Source organism: Crotalus tigris, unplaced genomic scaffold (genome assembly GCF_016545835.1).
Source record: "Crotalus tigris isolate CLP2741 ecotype Arizona unplaced genomic scaffold, ASM1654583v1 scf7180000017668.6805642782:7212621, whole genome shotgun sequence".
Classification (NCBI taxonomy): Eukaryota; Metazoa; Chordata; class Lepidosauria; order Squamata; family Viperidae; genus Crotalus; species Crotalus tigris.
The window spans coordinates 6,769,364-6,791,269 of NW_024096554.1; the positions used below are offsets into that span (position 1 = coordinate 6,769,364).

The window sequence follows — 21,906 nt, forward strand, 5'->3', positions numbered from 1 at the left end:
ACCAGGGTCATGTCAACTATGTAGGTCTCTCGTTTTCTCTTTGGGGAGATCGGAGCAACTACAGTATCAACTTTTGGCTCCTTTGCTTTCATTTTCCTGGCAAAGAAAGGAAAACAGAGTCTCCACTTCCCACACGGCTCCCTCTTCACAAAGTAGGTTACTTTTCTTTTCTTGGGACAGACTGGAGAAATCCGACCGTTGGCTTTTTTTTTTTTTTTTAAAGTATTAGTGTTTATTTAAAGCCACATCATGTAAAGGAAGTGCACGTCTATTAATTTTTCAAAGCAAATGCAGCTACATCATAGCACATTGTGATACCAGTAGAAAACATTTGTGGAAGCTGCATATCTGCTATTTAACTGAGTAGCCTTAATATTGCACCATTCAGCTTATATTAATTTTGCTTACATATCACTCATTTAAAAATAACATCATTTATATTTAGCTCTTAAAGCAAGCTTTAAGGAGAAAACATAATTCAAGGTTTTCCAATAGGGACATAGCAAGCATCAGGTTGCCACATGCGAAGGTCAATAAGCACTTGATTTAACTTCTGCATCCAAAGATTACGCTCATCTTTAGTATCAGCTGATAACCAGTTCTTGGTAACACAGAGTGTGTCTCTGCACTGGCTAAGGTTTCTTTATCATCTTCTCTCTGGGGACGAACAGTAATTAGCTCAAAGGTATTGGGACGAGCACAGAATTCTCTGTTGGCTGGTTCAATCTGGCGATTAGTGCAGTTTGCCAAATTTATGGAGCCCAATGGATGCTTTCTCTTTTCATCATCTGGATAAGTCCAATATGAAGACAGTGAAATTGTATGTGAACCAACAAGAACAAAGTTACTTGTGCGCACAGAATTAGGTCCACCTGGACTGGTCATAGCTGGTGCAAGAAGATTAGTTTTAGTAGTAATAGACGTCAGTAATCTCTTTGGAGTAATAGCCTTTGACTTAATTGATTTTTTCTTCTTATCGACACCAATGAACTCTTTTTTCTGTATCAAGTTATAAACTTCAGTGTTGTTCTCAAAGTCACTGGACACATTTTGCAATGTAAATGTTGTTGAAAAAGAAAGAGCATCTCCACACAGAGAATTAGCAGTACTTGCTAAAGGTGTTGCAACCATATTTTTTGCATCTGATTTTAGCATGATTATATAATAGTAATTTGCTGTATCTGCTTTCTGGATATTGCATATACAATCTTTTAAAGGTAGTCGCATTTCTGACAGAGTGACAGGTTGGCTTTTTCATCTTCTGCCTTTGTTTTCCTTGCAAACCGAGGAAAACAGAACAAAAAAGCCCTGGAAAGAGAGAAAAAGAAAGGTAAAGAAAGGGACCAACTTAAGCCTTCTTTCCACAATCCCTTTGATTCCAGAAACCATCTCATTCCCTCTGTGTTGCCAGACTTTTCTTTGGAACCCAGAGGCCTCGATCTCCCAAGGTAGACTGCCCCTTAGCAGGGAAGCTCCACTAAGTCACTCCCTGGAGTGAGACCCAGGAGGACAGCTTTCTGCCGGTTCTTTTCCTGACTCTTTCCTTTTGGTTCCCCTCATGGCCGAGGTCCCCCCATTCCCTCTCTTTCGATGGAGACCCCCTCCTTTTCCTTCTGGCCAGCAAAGTCCAAGCAGGACAAAACACACAACATTTTTGCCTTTTCTTTTCATCCGTAGATCAGGACTGCCTGAAAAAAAGGGGAGGGAGAAGCTTCACGAACTCTTCAGCCATTTCCGTGAAGGGAAATCCAATATTCTGTGCAAGGAGCCCTTAAGGCGGCTTGGAGTTGCAAGGGAAGGTCCCCCCACCCCCAAAATGCCTTCCCAGGACCCCGTTTCAGAGGTCCAGTGTCCCCCCTCCCTCTGCGACCCTCTGACCGCCTTTGGGACCTTGGCACCCGGACTCCATTTTCAGCCATTTGTCCTCCCTCACAGCCACGTGGCCACAATTTACGCTTTGGCACAAACTGGTATTTGCTTCCAATTCCTAGCAAAAAAAAAAAAAAAAGCCCCATAGCAACCAATGGGTTTGCCTAATTACTCTGGTCTTCGCTTAATGACTACAGTGTTCGCTTAATAACGGCCACAAGTGACCCACTTTATGACTGTCACAACTTACAACCAAGATTGAAGGTTCGCTATGATTATGAAAGATGTCCTCTTTACTGTTTATTTTATTTTTATGTTCAGTAAGCCTGCTGACGTGAGGAGTAATGTGTAAATAAAAATTAAACGCCATCGAAAATTGTATCCATCCTTATTCGAGAAAAACGGAATCCACCTGATTGATACACGCTATTGAAAAAGAACTTGAAAGAATGATAAAACATGAGATAAAACCTATCCAAACAAAAAGAACATTTTCCAATAGACACAAGCTGATTCCTCCCTTTCCTTAAGTCTCTTGTTAAAGAACCTGTTTGCCATTCAGCCCTAAAAGAAAAAGAAAAAGGTATAAAACTAGAAAGGTAGCAGGTCTGGGGCCTAACAATGTTATGTGGCATATAAGCCATTTTTTTCCCTTTTGTAAACAAACAAACTCTTCCTCAGCCTCTTCTAAAAATCACTCAAGTCTTCTTTGGACTAATATAACCCGAAATTCAGAATTGGGACTGATTTTTCAGCCAGAGTCCTTCAAGGCTACAAGCCCAGCGTCTCTTGTTTAGAACAGGGGTGGGCAACCTGGGCCCTTTTGTGACTGGTGGACTTCAACTCCCAGAATTCCTCAGCCAGCCACGCTGAGGGGAAAGGGAGAGGCTTCCAAGCAGAGCCAGGCTGGCTGAGGGATTCTGGGAGTTGAAGTCCACCAGTCATAAAAGAGCCAGTGTTGCCTACCCCTGGTTTAGAAGGGAAAAACCCCACATAATTGCAGCCATTTCTGCCAAGGCCCCAGCAGGCCACAGCTTCTAGAAACCATGAATTTGGTCTCATCTGTTTAGTGAATTTCAGTTTAATTTAGAAAAATGTCTCCAGTGGTTTGAGACGTCTTCTTCCAAATTCTAAGAAAAAAAAATAACGGTGTTTTATTTTCACTGTAAATGTACTACCATGCAGTGGATGAAAACAAGTATCTCATTTGGAAATACACAGATGGTTTAATTTTCCTCCATTATACAGGCCTGGTCCATAATCACAATCCCATCGTCCTCCCAGCTTCCTCCCCTCCCCAAGACTGGAAAATGTCAACATTACCTCATTTAACACTGAAATGGATTTTTGCTACTGTTGGTAACCTTCCTTTTCCAAGGATTTTTGCTGCTATGATGATGTGGCTATGATATTATTGATCTCAAAGCTAATAAACAGATCTCTTCACACTATAAATATGGATGACAAGGGGGAAAAAAGGACACAAAATTGCCTCTTAGCAATTATTAGCAACAGCTATTTGAGGATTTTTTAAAGAATCCTGATGCTGATGCACCTTCTTAATTTTTCAGACCATCAGTTAGGAGTCACTGCTAGAGGAGGGTTGTTGCAAAAAAAGATTATTGGGTGGGTGAATTGTCGTAAAAGCCTCGCTGCCTGTCTGTCTTTTTTTTTTTTTTTTAAATGGTTTCGGTTGAGGCTTGGCAGTACTCAGAGGTCTGGGTTCAAGAGTTCTTGAGTCTCCATCTACGCTTTGGGCTGACTCATATCCGTTGGGAAAGAGGTTCAGTTGGGGGAAAACTAGCGTAGGATTACTTGCCTCTGGGGATCCCTAAATGAAATCCAATTTCCACTTTTGGAGAAGCTCCCTGTAAGAGTGGAATCCAGAGAAGGGGAAACTAGCAGGTCTCAGACCAGAGAGACAATTACATAAATAAATCTGCGTCTTCAAGGCCGCCAAGCAAACCACCAATTATCCATCCTCTTGGAAAGATGGAAGGAAAATCCGCAGGTTTAAAGTGGATTTTTTTTATTTTTTGCATTTTCAAAGTCCAATTCTCTGGGATGGCATGGAAGATCTCCATCTTGCCAGCCACAAGGAGGTGAATCCAGCCAAGGGATGCCTCAAACTCTTTTGTTGGGTAACTTTATACCCGCAGATGGGCAGAGACCTCCGGCGACTTCCACTTATGGCCAAGCGCTGGAGTGAAGCTTGGAAGAATTGATGGTTGATTTGGGGTTTGTTTATCTGCTTGAGAAAGACCTCTAGGAAAAGTGATTTGCTAGTGGTGACATCCACAGGTTTGGAAGACAGAATGGCTTCCTCAAAGCCCATTTCCTCAGCTCAGATTGTCACATTGCACGACTGAATTCCGTCATCAAAGTGATTTCAGCGACTGCTTCTCCTTTCCAGAGTCTTTGCTTTGGTGAATGAAATGGGGCAATGGTGTAAAAGATGGTGTAATAATGCCAAGGTGGTTTCAAGTCTGTGTTCCCCAGATGTGGAGCTTCTGACCATCAAATGCAGACCGTTCTATCTTCCTAGAGAATTCTCTGTTACCATTATCACAGCTGTGTGTGCCCCCCCACCATGCAAACAGAGAAGAGGCCCTGAAGGTTCTCTATCAGACCATCAGTGACTTACAAACTACTCACCCAGAGGGTGCATTTATTGCAGTGGGAGACTTTAACCAAGTGGATTTGAAAGCCACCCTGCCACATTTCCATCGATAGGTGGACTTTGCATCCAGAGGGGACAATACACTGGATCTCACTTATTCCAACCTCAAGAAGGCCTTCAAAGATGGACAGTATTTAATATTTATTTGCTACATATATGTAGGGGTGTGGGTCTATACATATGTTGTTCATAGTATGTTTAGGTGTGTGTCATGTATGTGTTTCACTTTGAGAGCGGGCAGTAAATTTCATTTTTGATGTGTGCCGTTGTGCCCACAGTAAAAAAATGACAATAAAGGTTCTCTTCTCTTCTCTTCTCTTCTCTTCTCTTCTTACCTCACCTCACCTCATCTCACCTTACCTTACCTTACCTTACCTTTCCTTATCTTATGACCTGGATGATGGAGTATTTCCATGGACATTTAGCTGTGCACTTTGGGATGGATTCCCTTCGGATGGTGCAGAAGGATGAACGGATTTCTAGAAAACATTGCAGATTCTACGAACCATTTGCGCTTCAGTGTGAGAGGCAGACAACACAGACACATCTCCAACAGCCTGCGCCTGTCTTCCACAGTGAAGGGACCCAGGCAGAAAAACATCCTGCTGGAAGTACAACTCTACAACACAGTCCTTGCAGCAGTACCAAGAAGGCTCCACATCCATTTGCACAACTCAGGTGACCCTGAGGACCCAGATAAACCTCCAAGTGGCCCCAAGGACTCTCTAAAAGGAGGCAAATGACCAGCTGTCTGCAAGGAGTATAAATCCTTCCTTTCCCCACCATCCAGTCAGAGCTGAAGAAGCTCCTTGGAGGAGAAGTGAAATGTGTTCAAGGAAAAACAAAGGAGGTTCTGAAAAAAGAACCTTTGGGTTCCCTAGCTAAGTGAGACAGATCTTAAGTGAGCTTTGCCCCATTTAGCGACCTTGCTTGCCCCAGTTGTTAAATGAAACACTGCACTTGTTAAGTTAGTTACACGGTGGTGAAGTAAATCTGTCTTCCCCGTTGACTTTGTTTGTCAGTAGGTTGCAAAAGGGGATCCCCGGACCATCGTAAATACAGATAGTCCTCAACTTACGATCACAGCTGAGCTGAGAAATTACATCGCTGAGAAATTTGTGAAGGGAGTCCTGTCCCAGTCTACAGCTTTCCTTGCCCTGTTTGTTAAGCGAGTCCCTGCAGTTGTGAAATTAGCAATGTGGTCGTGAAGTGAATCTGGTTTTCCCCATTGTTTGTGAGAAGATCACCAAAGGGGATCGCAGGATCCCAGGATACCCCAACCTGGATGACTGAGGACCAACATGGACGTAATGCTCCCCTTAGGTCAGTGATGGTGAACCATTTAGAGACCGAGTGCCCCAAAACTGCCCATGCCCCCACTCCACCCCCTGCCCCGCCTGCCCCCAGGGCCACTCACCACCTCCAGATGGCCCAGCAGTGCCATGGCGGCCACGCCCTCTGCCCATGCCCCACAGCATCAACTGTGCACGATGGGGCATGAGGGCAGAGTCTTGTCTACTCTGTCTGGCTGCCATGTCCTTGGCTGCACTGCTCTGCGTGGGCCACGCTTCGGGGGTGACTCTCCTCCAGGGGGGCTGCTGGTGAGGAGGGGGTCACATGGGAGGCAAGCCTGGGGCATTGGCACGTGTGCCCACAGAGAAGGCTCCGAGTGACGTCTCTGGCACCACTGCCTTAGGTTTTTCCATCTGCCTTCGACACGAAGCTTTCTCTGGTTTGCAGGTGCTTTTCACCAAGTGCTATAAAGGAAGATCAAGGGGCAAGAGAAGACTCACAGGAGTCCTTGACTTACGACCATAATGGAGCCTTTTACCCAGCACAGGTCTAAGCTGTGAGTGGTAAGTCAGGCCATCCTCATGACTGACTCAATTTTACGTCTTCTTTTGTCACCACCGTTAAGGAAACCTTTTGTGATTTTGAAGTAGGTCAATGATTTTCTGTGCTCTGGGATTTCAAAAAATTAAAATAAACACCCAGATGTTAAATGCTGGTTTAGCATACATCTTTCCAACCAACATGCCTCGGAAGCAGGAATTCTTGACGGCTTAAAGGAGGACTACTACGAAGCAGGTGCTCCATCAGCCTAGGAGACAAGCATTGGAACAGAGAAAATCAATTTGGGCAAAGAAAAGAAGAATCAGATGTGGCCTAAGAACAAGGTCTCCCAACCTTGGCAAATTTAAGGCTTGTGGACTCCAGCCAGGGAATTCTGGGAGTTGACGTCCCCAAGCCTTAAAGTTCCCAAGCTTGGACACCCCTGCACTACACAATGAAATGATGATGGGGCCAAATCAAAGTTTATTTAGCCAAATACAGGGTTGAGAATGACAGCCGCCTTGGGAATTGCAGAGTGCGGTGCGCAGAGAGCCACCCTAGACAAACCACACACCACACTGAGCATCACGGCCTCCTCAGAAGGCCCGGTGTGCAAAAGAAGCCGTTTCTTCAGAGAATACACAATTTAACTCTGAACTGAGGCTGTCCCGGGGCCTCTTCTTCCCCTTGGGCAGAGATTGCACCTGCTTGAGGCTGGGTTGCACAACAGACCCACAATGGGAGAACACAACTCCTTTCTCCGCTGTGATGACAGCCGAGGTCTCTGATCCGTGGAAGTTCCTTCCTTGGCAAAAGACGTTGGGATGGTTTCCACCCCCTAGTAACACTCGAAAAGGGGCACCTGCACACTTTCTGAAGACAAAGGCTAGGATGACAGAGATGTGAATAGGTTGTGTGCTCTGTGACAAAAGAGGGGAAGGCGAAATATTTCAAATGTTTTTATTTCAATATTAACAATATGTACAATATGAACCTATTTCTATAACAAATAACAATAAATATAACCAAAAAACCATAAATAACAAATATAACAATCAAATGAGGGAGCGGGGGGCTAAGGAGCTGGAACTGGGGATGGGTCATTGAACAAAGGGAAGGACCAGGGCTGACAGGATAGGAAAGAAGAGGAGGGCCAACCTATCCTCCAAAGCACATGAAGGCAGGACAAGGAACGACGGATGGAAACGAATCAAGGAGAGAAGCAACCTGGAACTAAGGAGAAATTTCCTGACAGTGAGAACAATTAACCAATGGAACCACCTGCCTCCAGAAGCGATGAATGCTCCAACACTGGAAATTTTAAAGAGGAGACTGGACAACAACTTGTCTGACATGGTATAGGGCAATGATGGTGAACCTTTTTGAGACCCAGTGCCCCAAAACCACCTTGCCTCTGCCCCGCCTCTGCCTCTCCTCCCCGCAGGGCCACCCACTGGCTCCACAGCCCGCCACAGCAGATTGCCAGGAGGCCCAGCATCATGGCAGCCACGCACTCTGTCCGCGCCCTGCAGCATTGTCTGCATACGATGGGACATGAGGATGGAGTCTTGTCCCCACTGCCCGGCTGCCATGTCCTTGGCTGCAGTGCTCCATGCAGACTGCGCCCGGGGTGACTCTCCTCTGGGGCGGCTGCTGGTGAGCAGGGGGTCACGGGGGGTGGCAGGGCTGGGGCTGGGTTTGGACTAGATGACCTCCAAGGTCCCTTTTAGTATTGGAAGGGGAACAATATTGATCAGTGTAGTGAATAGCTTACATTGAGGAAGAGAGTTATTGATGAAGGAGAATATTTGCATCTCAGGATTGAAATGAGGGGTTGTTGTGATTCCTCGCCAGCCAGTGGATCCGGCAGCCGAGTCTGGGGACTCAGGTGAGGAGGAGGAGCTGGAGTGGCATCTGAGGAAGATACTGAGGAGCACCAAGATTCACAGTCAGACGAGGAGCCCGGCCCCTCTACTCACGCTCGGGCAGAGACACAGCTGTTTTGGGAACCTGAGTGTCAACTGTATATTCTTGCTTTGACAATATGCAGAACTGTCGGGTATTTTTAGAGTTAATGGAGAGCATAAGAGAGAGGAAGGAAACCGTTGACCTTCACACCAAGTGGATAACGTGATATATGACAACTCATTTAGGGAGGGAATATGCTGATAATTTAACTGCTCAGAGGAAGAGAACTTAGATCTTAGCATAGACTTTGTTATGCCTGTGCTGACATTTTGAAGCAATAAAAGACTTTTAGGGAAATCAATGCCTGGAAGTTCTTTATGGTTAGCCGGAACCATAACACTGAGTTGGGCGACGATGAGGAACAGCTGGGGCCAATCCTGGATGTGCGGATGCACAAAGAGGAGAGGAGAGGAAGACAGAGGAAGGCAATGGGGTGGCTCCATAGGCAAAGTAAAAGTCACTAAAAAGCTATGCCCTGGCTGAACTATGGAGGCGTGGGAGGTACTGGTTGATGACAGCAACCGTTCACGCTGCGGCTTTGTGTTTTGTTGATTTGTTTGCTTCTGAAGTTGTTTGCCTCCAAAGTCTTGGACATTGAGTCAGGTGTGTAAAAATAAAAAGGGGTTTGTTTTTCTTGCGGGCCCTTCCTGGTTCCATGAAGAGGGTTTTTTCCTCCTGAGTAAAGCAGTTGAGCAAGGACTCACATAGGCTGGGACAGAACATTACTGTTAGTACCGCCCTTTCTTGCCTTTGCCACAATCGTTCTATTTCTTTTTGTAGGTCTTTGTATTTTGTTACCTTCTCCAGTTCTTTCCCATCTATTCTGCTGTCTCCAGGCACTGCCACGTCCACTATCCAGACATTTTTCTCTTTCTTATCGACAATTGTTAAGTCCGGGATGCTAGGTGGCAGGGGAAATATTGAAATATTCCTCTCTTGATCTTAACCTCTCCCAGTCTCTCACCATTGACCTGCAACTGTGTCCTCCATTGTGCCATCGATCTTTGCACAAATTTTCTGATGTTTCTACTGACTCCTGTTATTTCTAGGCACTTGATTATCCAGTCATGTGGCAGAGAGTCGAATGCCTTTTTGTAGTCAATCCATGACACACTCAGGTTTATTTCTTTAGTTAGAGGGCTTCGTTCTTCCTGAGGGAGAGGTGCCCGGTTTCCAAGTGAGAACAGTTGTATATCTCTGCTGGATTCCTCCACTGCCATCTCCCCCTGGTTTGCCTCTACTTTCTGAGTTACTTCCGGCAAGGCTTTGATTCCTTTGCCCTGGGTAAACCTTTGCAGTTCGCCCAGTTCTGTTTCTGTGAATACTTTACTTTGTATTATAAACCTGCGTTGATCTGCTAGTCTCTGTTCTGTTATTTCTGATTCTGAATGTTGTTCTTTCCAGACCGGGTGTGTTCGTTTCTGATATCCTCTTCTTGTTGGACTTCATCTGTGATAACAGATCATTCTTTCTTTGTTTTCAATCACTGTGTATTTGTGACAGGTAAACACCTTTTCTTCCAGTAGTTCTGCAGCTGCTGGCCCTGGTTGCTCAGCCAAAAGTCCTGAGTTCTGTAGCCCAGAGGTCCACAACCTCTTGGGCACTAGGGACCGGTTCATTAGAGAGAAGCTTTTCTGTGGTCTGGTGTTCTGACTTGGCTCCACAAACACAACAGAAGCACCAAATAGTCTCTAACATTCCTTTTATTTCAGGAATGCCAGCAGCTTCACACAGCCTCCGAACAACGGAGCTCACTCCCTTTTCTCCTGTAGGGGTCTCCCAAAACCCAGAGTTACTCTCAGTCTCACCACACTTGCAGCCAAAGGTCCTTCAAGCAAGCTGGCTGTTGTTTCACATAAGACACGCCCATGCTCAGAAGGCGCTCCAAATTCCAGCACCATGGGATCAGCGGAAAAACTCTGGCAAAATTCCAAGGAGAAGTGTCAGGATTTCCAAATACAAGTGTCTGACTGGCAGGAAGATGAATAGTTGTCTGCCACACTTATTTGTCTCCACCCCTGCCTTTTATCCACAGCTCAGGGTGGGCCTCTTCTGCTCCGAAGACCACCCCATAGCCTCTCGCTGTTCTCCTCTCCTCAGCCTCTCCTGCGCCCGCACATCAATCACTGGCCCCATGTGATCCTCTGCTATTGAATCACTTGGCTCCAGGCATGGAGGTCTCAGCCTTTCCATCGGAGGGCTGGTGGACGGCCCAGGCTCCACCTCTGTCCCTGGCTGTGACAGCTCCATTCCTTCGTCGGAGCTTTCAGATGACCCTGATGCCTGGCCCGGCACCCACTCCCGTCCTTCCTCACCTGAATTGGCCGCTGAGTCCTCTGGTGGCCGACAGGGCACAACAACCAGAGAGTGCGTGGTTTTGTGCGATACCTGTATCCCTCAGATGGGGCTTTACTGGTTTGTGCAGACTGATTGCTGGCATGCCACATCCCAGTACTGGTCCACGGACCAGCGGTTGGAGACCCCTGCTCTAGCCCATTTTTCACAGATATCCAGGAACTCCAACATCTAGCGTAGACCTTGTTAACCTGGGCGACATCCCAGCTGGTGTGACTTCCCGAAATTTACGTTTCTCCATATTTTTTTATGGGAGAGACACTTTTTGACTCCTCTGATGAGACCGGCCCAGTATGGTTGAACCTCTGGCACAGCTCTCCTCTTCTGCAGAGTACACAAGCCCCACAACCACAACAAGGTATTACTATTATTATTATTATTATTATTATTATTATTATTATTATTATTATTATTAATAATAATAATTATTTTACTACTCCTACTACTCCTATTTGAAATAAAAAATCAAGGTTCTAGGTCAATACCTTATTGCACTGCTCCAAAAGAAGTTGGAACAAAATGCTTTTCTTTTTCTTTCCCTTTCTCCTACACTTTTTCATCTTTTCCCTTTTCTTCCCTTCTTTTCCCATTATTTTCATTTTCCTTGTAGTTCTGCATGTTATATTTCGATAAAGTAATAAAAACTCTTGAAGCATCACATTCATCGTACCGCCCAGAGGTCCATCAGAAGAATACCTAATGTAGAATTGTGTTGGAAACGTACACACAACGTGTGATCTAAATTAGGGCAATGGGATGTGCCAGGCGGGAGCAGGAGGAGTCTCCAGTCCACTTAACGGTCAGAGAAAGAGATTTCGGAAGCAGCCGCCATAATAGATCCGTAGTTAAAAGTAACAGGGGGAAGTTTGTACTTTCAGACTTGCAAGATCCTGTTAATATAGTCCTTTTAGCTGAACTTCTGTCTCCTTTATCTTCTATTTGCCTTCAATGGGGAGCATATAAGTGGGGACATACAATTGTCCCCTAGATAGAAGAAAACACTAGCCGGAAGGTTGGACACCATCCCATCAAATCTGCTAGGCCATCCATCAGTGGAGTCCGTGGATTCGCACGGTCTTTAATCCTTCCTCCAGCCTGGGGAGAGGATGCTCCAGACAGCAACAGTCGGAGAAACCAGGTGGGATCCAGGCGCCACGTTCATTGCTGTCCCAACAGCCCGTATTTTAAGATCAGAAGAGTAGAACAGAGCAAATGCAACCATTATGTGTAATAATTGATGCTAGAATAGAATAGAGATGGAAGGGACCTTAGAGGTCTTCTAGTCCAGTCCTCCTCTCAAGCAGGAGAACCTAGACCATCTCAGACAAGAGACTGTCCAGCTTCTTCTTAAAAACACCAGTGATGGAGCGCCCACGATTTCTGGAGGCAAGCTGTTCCCCTGGTTAGTTGTTTTCACTGTCAGGAAGTTTCTCCTTAATTCCAAGTTGCTTCTCTCCTTGATCAATTTCCATCCATTGTTTCTTGTCCTGCCCTCTGGTGCTTTAGAGAATAATGTGACCCCTCTTCTTGGTGGCAGCCCCTCAAATACCAGAACATTGCTATCATGTCTCCCCTGTTTCTCCTTTTCTTTAGACTAGCCAGACCCAAGTCCTGCAGCCATTCTTTGTATGTTTTAGTTTCCAGGCCTTTGATCATCTTAGTTGCTCTTCTCTGAATTTTTTCCAAACTCTCAACATCTTTTTTGTGATATGGTGACCAAAATTGGCTGCAGTATTCCAGCTGTGGTCTTATTAGAGTTTTATAAAGCGGTACTAATACTTCACGTGTTCTTAATTCTATGTCTTTGTTTATACAACCCAGGATTGTATTAGCTTTTTTGGCTGCTGCTGCACACTGCTGGCTAATAGTCAAGTGATCATCCCCTAGGACTCCAAGGTCCCTCTCACAGTTACTGTGTTTAAGCCAGGTCTCACCCAATCTGTACTTGTACCTTTGATTTTTTCCTGCATAAATGTAAAACTTTGCTTTTCTCAACATTGAAATCATTATGTTGGATACGGTCCATTGTTACAGTTTGTGAAGATCTTTTTTGGATCCTGAGTTTGTCTTCTGGTGTGTTGGCTACTCCTGCCGGTTTGGTGTCACCTGCAAATTTAATGAGTTCCCCTTCAATTCTTTCCTCTAAGTCACCTATGAAGGTATTCAAGAGTCCTGGGCCTAAGACGGGACCTTGTGGTAGCCCACTGCTTACTTCTCTCCATGTGGATGTAGTGCCATTGAGGACTGATCATTGAGTACAGTTTGCCAGCCAGATACAGATCCACCTGGTGGTGATGTTGTCTACTCCACCTTTTTCTAGCTTGCCAAGGAGTAGGGTGTGGTCTACCTTATCAAATGCCTTACTGAAATCTAAGTATATTGTGTCCACAACATTTCGCTGGTGTACCAGTTTAGTCCCTTTATCGAAGAATGATATAAGATTACTTTCACATGATCTCTTTTTAACAAACCCCTTCTGGCTACTGGTTATAACTTTGTTTGCTTCTAGTTGTTTGCAGATCTGTTTTTTTTATTATCTTTTCCAGAATCTTCCCAGGTATTGATGTTAGACTGAGTGGTCTGTAGTTTCCTGGGTCTGTATTTTTTCCCTTTCTTGAACATAGGGACCACATAACACTTTTCCAATCCTCAGGTACTTCCCTTGTGCTCCAGGATTGGTGAAAGATGTGGTGCAACAGTTCTGAGATAACATCTGTCTGCTCTGGGATGTAATCTATCGGATCCCGGCAGTTTATATTCGTCAAAGTCGGATAGGTGTTCTCTTACCATTTTCTTGCTTATTTTAATTTTTGTTTCTAGTTTCTCTTTTGCAGTGTTTTTTTTTATACTGTATGTTGGGCTATAGTTTCCTTTATGTGAAGACTGATGCAAAGTATGATTTAAGCAGCTCTGCTGTCTCCCTGTTGCCTGTTATTTCTTTGCCATCTTCTCTCTTTAGTGGACCTACAGTTTCCTTGACTTTTTTCTTGTTGTTAATATATTGGAGGAAACTTTTATTTATTATCCTTGATTTTTGTTGCAAGTCTTTGTTCATTCTGAGCCTTTGCTTTCCTGACTTTACATGTTCTGGCTGTCTGCTGAAAATCGGCCTTAGTTATGTGCCCCTCTTTCCATTTTTTGTATTTGCCCTTTTTGTCTTTCAGTTTGTCGGAGATATCTTTGTGCAGCCATGCTGGTATTGTCCTGAATTTCTTGTTTTTCTTTTTCAGTGGTATTGTGCTGGTCTTGGCTTTAACGTTCGCATTTTTCAGAGTTTCCCAAGCTTCTTGAGTTGTTTTCCCCTTTAGGATTTCCATCCATGGGATCTTTCCTAGGTTCTGATTTTGTTAAAATCAACTCTTTTGAAGTTTCAGACCCTGGTTGGATTGTTTTCTCTTCCTTAAATTCCAGTATGACGTGGTCACTTTCGCCAGAGGTCCCGGTATCTTCAAATCTCTCTATCGCTTCTTCTCCGATGAGATGAGCACTGATGAGAACACCACTTGTGCTCCTGGCTTCTTAACTTTATTGCCTAGTTGACTATAATCTCTCACTATTGTAGTCAGGTTCTTTGCTGTGTCATCCACCCCAATGTGGAGGAGGAGGAAAGGGTAGTTGTTGTTGTGAATTGCAAACTCGTGTCTGACCCATCGTGACCCCATGGACAATGTTCCTTCAGGCCTTCCTGTCCTCTACTATCTTCTGGATTCCATTTAAGTTTATCCCTACTGCTTCAGTGACTCCCTCCAGCCACCTCATTCTCTGTCGTCCCCTTCTTCTATTGCCCTCCATCTTTCCCAGCATTAGGCTCTTCTCCAGTGAGTTGCCAAAATATTTGAGTTTCAACTTCAGGATCTGGCCTTCTAAAGAGTAATCAGAGTTGATCTCTTCTAGCACTGACCGGTTTGAATGCCTTGCAGTCCAGGGGACTCACAGGAGTCTTCTCCAGCATCATAGTTCAAAGGCCTCCATTCTTTGGTGCTCAGCCTTTCTTATGGTCCAACTTTCACATCCATACATTGCAACTGGGAAACCATGGCCTTGACTATGTACACTTTTGTTGGCAGGGTGATGTCTCTGATTTTTAGTATGCTGTCTAGATTTGCCATAGCTTTCCTCCCCAGGAGCAAGCATCTTTTAATTTCTTGACTGCAGTCCCCATCTGAGGTGATCTTGGAGCCCAGGAAAATAAAATCTGTCACTGCCTCCATTTCTTCCCCATCTATTTGCCAGGAATTGAGAGGGCCAGATGCCATGATATTGGTTTTCTTAATGTTGAGTTTCAAGCCAATTTTTGCACTCTCCTTCTTCACCCATATAAAGAGGCTCTTTAGTTCCTCTTCACTTTCTGCCATTAGAGTGGCATCATCCTCATATCTTAGTTTGTTGATATTTCTCCCGGCAATCTTAATTCCAACTTTTGATTCATCTAGCTCTGTCTTTCTCATGATGTGCTCTGCATATAATTTAAATAGGCAGGGCGACAGTATACAGCCTTGTTGGACTCCTTTCCCAATTTTGAACCAATCAGTGGTTCCGTGTCCAGTTCTCACTGTTGCTTCTTGACCCACATATAGGTTTCTCAAGAGACAAATAAGATGGTCTGGTACTCCCATCTCTTTAAAAATTTGCCACAATTTGTTGTGATCTACACAATCAAAGGCTTTAGCATACTCAAAGAAGCAGAAGTAGATGTCTTTCTGGAACTCCCTAGCTTTCTCCATGATCCATCGTATGTTGGCAATTTGATCTCTAGTTCTTCTGCCTCTTTGAAATCCTGCCTGTACTTCTGGTAGTTCTCAATCCACCTACTGCTGGAGTCTAGCTTGTAGGATTTTAAGCATAACTTTACTAGCATGTGAAATGACTGCAATGGTGCAATAGTTTGAACATTCTTTGGCATTGCCTTTCTTTAAAATTGGAATGTAAACTGACCTTTTCCAATTCTGTGGCCACTGTTGAGTTTTCCAAATTTGCTGGGAAATTGAGTATAGCACTTTTACTGCATCATCTTTTAAGATTTTGAATAGCTCAGCTGGAATACAGTCACCTTCACCAGCATTGTTGTTGCTCAGATTTCCTAAGGCCCATTTCACTTCACATTCTAGGATGTCTGGCTCGAGGTCAGTGACCACCCCATCGTGGTTATCTGGGACATTAAGCTCATTCTTGTATAGTTCTTCTGTGTAATTTTGCCACCTCCATCTTTGCATGAAACATTCCCTTCCTATCTCCAATTTTCTTGAAGAGATCTCTGGTCCTCCCTATTCTATTTTTTTCTTCTATTTCTTTGCACTGTTTTCATTTAAGAAGCTATTCTTATCTCTTCTAGCTATTCTCTGGAATTCTGCATTCAATTGGGTGTATCTTTCTCTTTCTCCTTTGCCTTTCACTTCCCTTCTTTCCTCAGCTATTTGCAAAGCTTCCTCAGACAGCCAGTTTGCTTTCTTGCATTTCTTTTTCTTTGAGATGATTTTAGTTGCTACCTCTTGTACAATGTTGCAAACTTTCATCCATAGTTCTTCAGGCACTCTGTCTATCAGATTTAATTCCTTAAATCTATTTGTCACCTCTACTGTGTATTCATCAGGAATATGATTTAGTTCATACCTGAGTGGCCTAGTGCTTTTCCCTACTTAATTCAATTTAAGCCTAAATTTTGCAACAAGAAGCTCATGATCTGAGCTACAGTCAGCTCCTGGTCTTGTTTTTACTGACTATATAGCACTTCTCCATCTTTGGCTGCAGAGCACATAGTCAATCTGATTTCTGTGTTGGCCGTCTGGTGATGTCTATGTGTAGAGCCGTCTCTTAGGTTGTTGGAAAAGAGTGTTTGTTATGACCATCGTGTTTTCTTGACAAAATTCTATCAGCTTGTGCCCTGCTTCATTTTGTCCTCCAAGGCCAAACTTGCCTGTTGTTCTGGTTATCTTTTGGCTTCCTACTTTAGCATTCCAATCCCCCATGATGATAAGGACATCATTTTTTGGTGTTAATTCTATAAGGTGCTGTAGGGCTTCATAGAACCGGTCAATTTCATCCTCTTCAGCACCAGTGGTTGGGGCATAGATTTGGACTACTTTGATATTCAATGGTTTGCCTTGGATTCGATCTGAGATCATTCTGTCATTTTGGGGTTTGTATCCCAGTATTGCTTTTCCTATTCTTTTATTGACTATGAAGGCTACTCCATTTCTTCTGAGGGATTCTTGCCCACAGTAGTATACCTGATGGTCATCTGAGTTAAATTCACCCATTCCTGTCCATTGTAGTTCACTGATTCCTAAGATGTCGATGTTCAGTCTTGTCATCTCTTGTTTGACTACGTCTAGCTTGCCTTGATTCATGGATCTTACATTCCAGGTTTCTATGGAGAAAAAACCTTTACACCGTCTGCCACTTCTGTGCCACCCCCAGCCACGTCTCTGCCCTTTGCTCTTGGCTGCTGCTGCTCACCATCTCTGCACTGCCCCTGGCCGCCTGACTGGTCCGCTGCTCTGCACGGCCATCGGCTGCCTCCTCTCCACCGCTCAAGCTGCCGGCACACCGAATTGCCCAGTTTCCCATACTCGTCTCTGCTTCGTTGGGCTGGGCTGGGTTGCTGGGCTGCCAGGCCTTTCAGGTAGCCTCCCTTGGCCTGGAAGTCCTCCAACGTCCCCTTTGTGGTCCTGTGCAGCCGCTCTGTCGGACGGGGGTGGCGCTCCGGTTCCTCTCCAATGGGCCTCTGGTCACTTGGGTGGGCCTCCCAGGTGCAGCTGGGCCTCTCCCAGCCTGGGCGAAGTTCCATGCAGAGCATCCCTTTGAACAGCCAATTCCTCTTGCAGATACGAGAGTCAGACGTCCAACCGTTAAAACCTGCGATCTTGGCTGTTCGCTGCTTCCCACAGTCTCCCTCCTAGTCTGCTATTCAGCTGCCGGTTCGCTGCTCTTTCTTTTTCCTTCCCAGCCTTGAGCTGCTTAGCTGGGCTCCTGAGCCGGCTCCCCCCTTCTCTGCTGCCGGCTGCCTCCGACTCCCTGCGCAGCCTTTCATTTGCTGTGCTCCTGTTTGCTGGCCTTTTCCTCCTTGCCCCAATTTCTTCTTTTCCTGTATCCTTTCTCTCTTCCCTCTCTAGCTTCCTGCTTCCTTTTCCTCCCTTCCCCCACCCCCTCCCAGTACCTTCCACCTGAGTTTGGTTCCTTCTCTCCCCGGAGATCCGATTCTGCTTCCAACGCTGCGGCCATCTTGGCTGACATCATTAACCGATGGCGTTAGAAGCAAAGGGACTTTTCTTCAGTCCGAGTGGGAGGCATTTAAATCTGTGCTATAATAATAATAATAATAATAATAATAATAATAATAATAATAATAAATAATAATAATAATAACAACAACAATGATAATATTAATAAAGTTGGAAGGGGCCTTGGAGGTCATCTAGCCCAACCCCCCCTGCTCAGGCAGGAAACCCTATACCATGCCAGACATATGGCTGTCCAGTGTCCCGTGAAAAACCTGCAGTGTTGGAGCAGCCACAACCCCTGGAGTCAGGTTGCTCCATCAATTAATTGTTCTCACTGTCAGGAAATTCCTCCTTGGTTCCCGGTTGCTTCTCTCCTTGATCCGTTTCCCTCTGTCGCTCCTTGTCCCGCCTGCAGGGGCTTTGGAGGATGGGGGGGATGGTGGTGGGGAGGAAGTTAGAGGTCTTCTAGAATGAGATCTCCTGCATTGGGGGAGAAAAAAGGGGGAACAAATGAAGGAAAGAAGGAAGGGAAGCCTGTGCATATCAACACAATGACCAGCCATAAGTATCTTCATTTATTACATTATCAGTAAGAAAGTTACCTTCGTTAATTAATACGTCTTCTTCCTTCCCCTCCAGATTGAGGATTTGAGGATGGGGGAGCTGGAAGAGAGAGGCAGAAAGAGAGACCTCAACCTTCCTGGTGCCAAAGGGTCTTGCAGAGTCATCCCCCCCTTCCCTTTGGCCCATCGAGACACATATTCACGCCACGTGCAGGGATTCCCTGATCCACCCCCAAGTGGATGGAAAGGAAACATAACCCATGCTTCCCTGCCCCTTTTCCACAGGAGAGAGATTATGTGAGGGTGGGGCTCTCAGTTGGGCCTTTTCAGGTGGCTACTTACTTTCTCGGTTCTGAGGAAGAGGGGCTCCTTCTTCTTCGTCCTCCTCTTCCTTTCTCTGACCTCTGGAAAAAGGAGAGGCAGGTGCTCAGCAAACTTTTAGGTCTCCCCAGATGAAGACCCCCTCCCCCCAAATCAGAGCCTTCTTGGCAGCCCTCTCCCCCTGGAGACCCCATCCCTCTATTCAGAAGCTCTTCCTGCTTCACGGAGCTGGTGGATTCTCCTGGCCAGGGGAGAGATTCGCACGGAGGCCTTGGGCAACTCCTGCTCCCTCTAGGAGGGCAATTCGGGGATAAAGCTCCGTTTGGGGATCCAGGACAGACCCTCGCAGAGATACCTGCAGGAGCTGCAGAAGGAGGGGTGCTGGGGGGGTCAGGAAGAGCCCGATCCAGAGTGTTCACTCACCACATGGCTCCCTCTTCACCAGGGTTATTTCTATAATGGTTATGGTTTTTTTGGGGAGGCAGACTTTTTGGGGGTTGTTTTTCTTGCTTTTTCTTGGAAAGCAAGAAAAACACCCCAGCAGGCAAAAAGCCCTAGAAGAGAGAAAAAAAGGAAGGTAAGAAAAGGGACCAACTAAAGTCTTCTTTCCACAATCCCTTTGAGTCCAGAAACCAGCTCCTCCCTTTGAACCTTGGTTAGACCTATTGGAAAGTCCTCAACCAGGGCTTTTAGCCCCAATCAGGAACTAAAGATAAAACTGGAACCCTTTTGCCTCCCCCTTCCCCCCTCCCCTGGTTCCCCTTTCCTAAGAGGATTATCCCAAAGATGCTTTTAACACCAGGCAACTGGACTGTCCTGTTTTCCCTTCTCATCCCAGAATGAAAAGATTTAGAGTCCTGCAGACAGCTGTTCCTTTCTGTCCATGGCTACTCCCCCCTCCTCCTCTGGGAAATATCCCCCTCCTCTGGGAAATTAGCCACAAAATGGGGAAAGTTCCCCAGAGCCCAGCAGCCCTACTTACATCTTTGGAGCCGTTGTCAGCAGATGAACGTCAGTTGAACAGTCCAGATGACATCATCAAGCCAGCGGAATCCTCCAGGAGATGACAGGATTCCTTTGGGGTCCCCTCAGAAATCCCCCTCCCCACCTTTTCTACACACACACCAATGGTCTCTGGGAACGTACCAACAAGTCACCAAATCTTCCCATTTTCTCCTCTTTTGGCACAGAAGGCTTGGCTCTTTGCTTGTAGACTGCCCCTTTATATGGAAGCTCCACTAAGCTAGCTGATGCAGCTCTTGGTCAGCTTCCATTTTGATTCCCTTTGTGTTGCCATTCTGGTTTGGGGTCTTTTTTTTTCTCGCAACATCCCTCTGTCAAGGGTCAGCTCCCCACATTGTTACTGCTTAGTTACTGACTGCCAAAGTATGGTGAGACGATGCTGTTTTTAAGCAAAAGAGAATTTTCAAACTGAGACATAATTTCTCGTAAGCAATCCAAACAAGAAAAAAAAAACACGTGGAACAGAGTCTACCAAAACAAAATATTTTTTAATATAAACGTCTGGATATTTGGTAAACAGCATGTAGTCTGGGTTTATATTTACAAAGTAATCACTAACGGTTAGTTTCTATATTCCAAAATCCACATAATAACTTTGCTTGATTTTCTCTTCTTCCCATAATATTCTCTTTATTCTTATTAATTTGATAGGTAACAATTAAATATAAAGATTTTTCTAAAATTTCTACCAATAATAATCTCATCAATATCATGCTTCTTTTCTATCTGGTCATCTCGGTTACCTCGTCACAAATCCTTTTTACAATTCTTATTTACATTTGTTCATATGTTCATATTAGTAAAGTTGGAAGGGACCTTGGAGGTCATCTAGTCCAACCCCCTGCTCGGGCAGGAAACCCTACACCATTTCAGACAAGTGGCTGTCCAGTCTCTTCTTAAAAACTTCCAGTGTTGGAGCATTTACTGCTTCTGGAGGCAAGCTGTTCCACTGATTAATTGCTCTCACTGTCAGGAAGTTTCTCCTTAGTTCTAGGTTGCTTCTCTCCTTGATTAGTTTCCACCCGTTGCTTCTTGTCCTGCCTTCAAGTGCTTTGGAAAATAGCTTAATTCCCTCTTCTTTATGGCAGCCCCTGAGATATTGGAATACTGCTATCATATCTCCCCTTGTCCTTCTCTTCGTTAAACTAGACATACCCAATTCTAGCAACCGTTCCTTATATGTTTTAGCCTCCAGTCCCCTAATCATCTTTGTTGCTCTTCTCAAAATGTTTCTACTGGTTAAAATTTTCCCACAATTCATTACCTTAAAGTATTTAAATCTATTTTCATATCTTTAAAAAAAAGTAAGAAAAAGACACAAAAGAAAGACATAGAAAAAGACGTGAGAAAAAGAAAAAAAAGGAGAAAAAAAGAAAATAATATACTGCTTAAAATACGTATCCCTCTTCAACTAGTATACACTTACTTTCAAATTTTCTGTTCTTTTTACCCATAATTAAACCTTTACGTTTTGAAAAAAGCTCTTTTTTTTTTTTTTTTTACTTTTGTCGCAAGCCTTAGTTCATTTTGAGTCTTAGCTTTCCTCACTTCATTTTTGCAGGCTCGGGCTATTTGCTGATATTCTGCCTTAGTTAGTTGCCCCTCTTTCCACTTGTTATACTCGTCCTTTTTGTCTTTCAATTTATCGGAGAGTTCTTTATGCAGCCATGCTGGTTTCTTTTGAGAGCTGTTATTTTTCTTCTTTGTTGGTATTGTGCTAGACTGGGTGTTTATTATCTCGCTTTTCAAAATTTCCCAAGCTTCTTGAGTTGTTTTCCCCTTGAGGATTCTCATCCATGGAATCCTTCCCAAGTTCTTTCTAAGTTTGTTGAAATTAGCTCTCTTAAAGTCCAAGACACCTGATCTCTTTCGAAACCTCTGTGTCCTTTCCTAAATTTACATCCCTTATAATTGAATCACCTACCAGAAGGTGGCTTCTCTTTTTGGATGTCTTTCTGTTCTTGCATGACTGATGTGTAATACCTGATTCGCACTTCTCCCTCTTGAAAACAAGTTCTTCATCTTGGACCACGATCCCCTGCTTATTTGAGTTATCATCACAAATACCTTTACC

At 44.7% G+C, this 21,906-nt stretch overlaps 1 protein-coding gene across 1 annotated transcript; it reads right to left on the bottom strand.

Annotated features, from left to right (window-relative positions):
- Positions 1 to 203: 203 nt before the first annotated feature.
- On the bottom strand, positions 204 to 17,926 carry LOC120305335 (anillin-like). Its single transcript, XM_039337020.1, is given in 3 exon segments — positions 204 to 636; positions 639 to 1,249; positions 17,862 to 17,926. Coding segments are annotated over 3 exon segments (834 nt in total). The 3' UTR covers positions 204 to 478.
- Between the last annotated feature and the right edge of the window lie 3,980 nt (positions 17,927 to 21,906).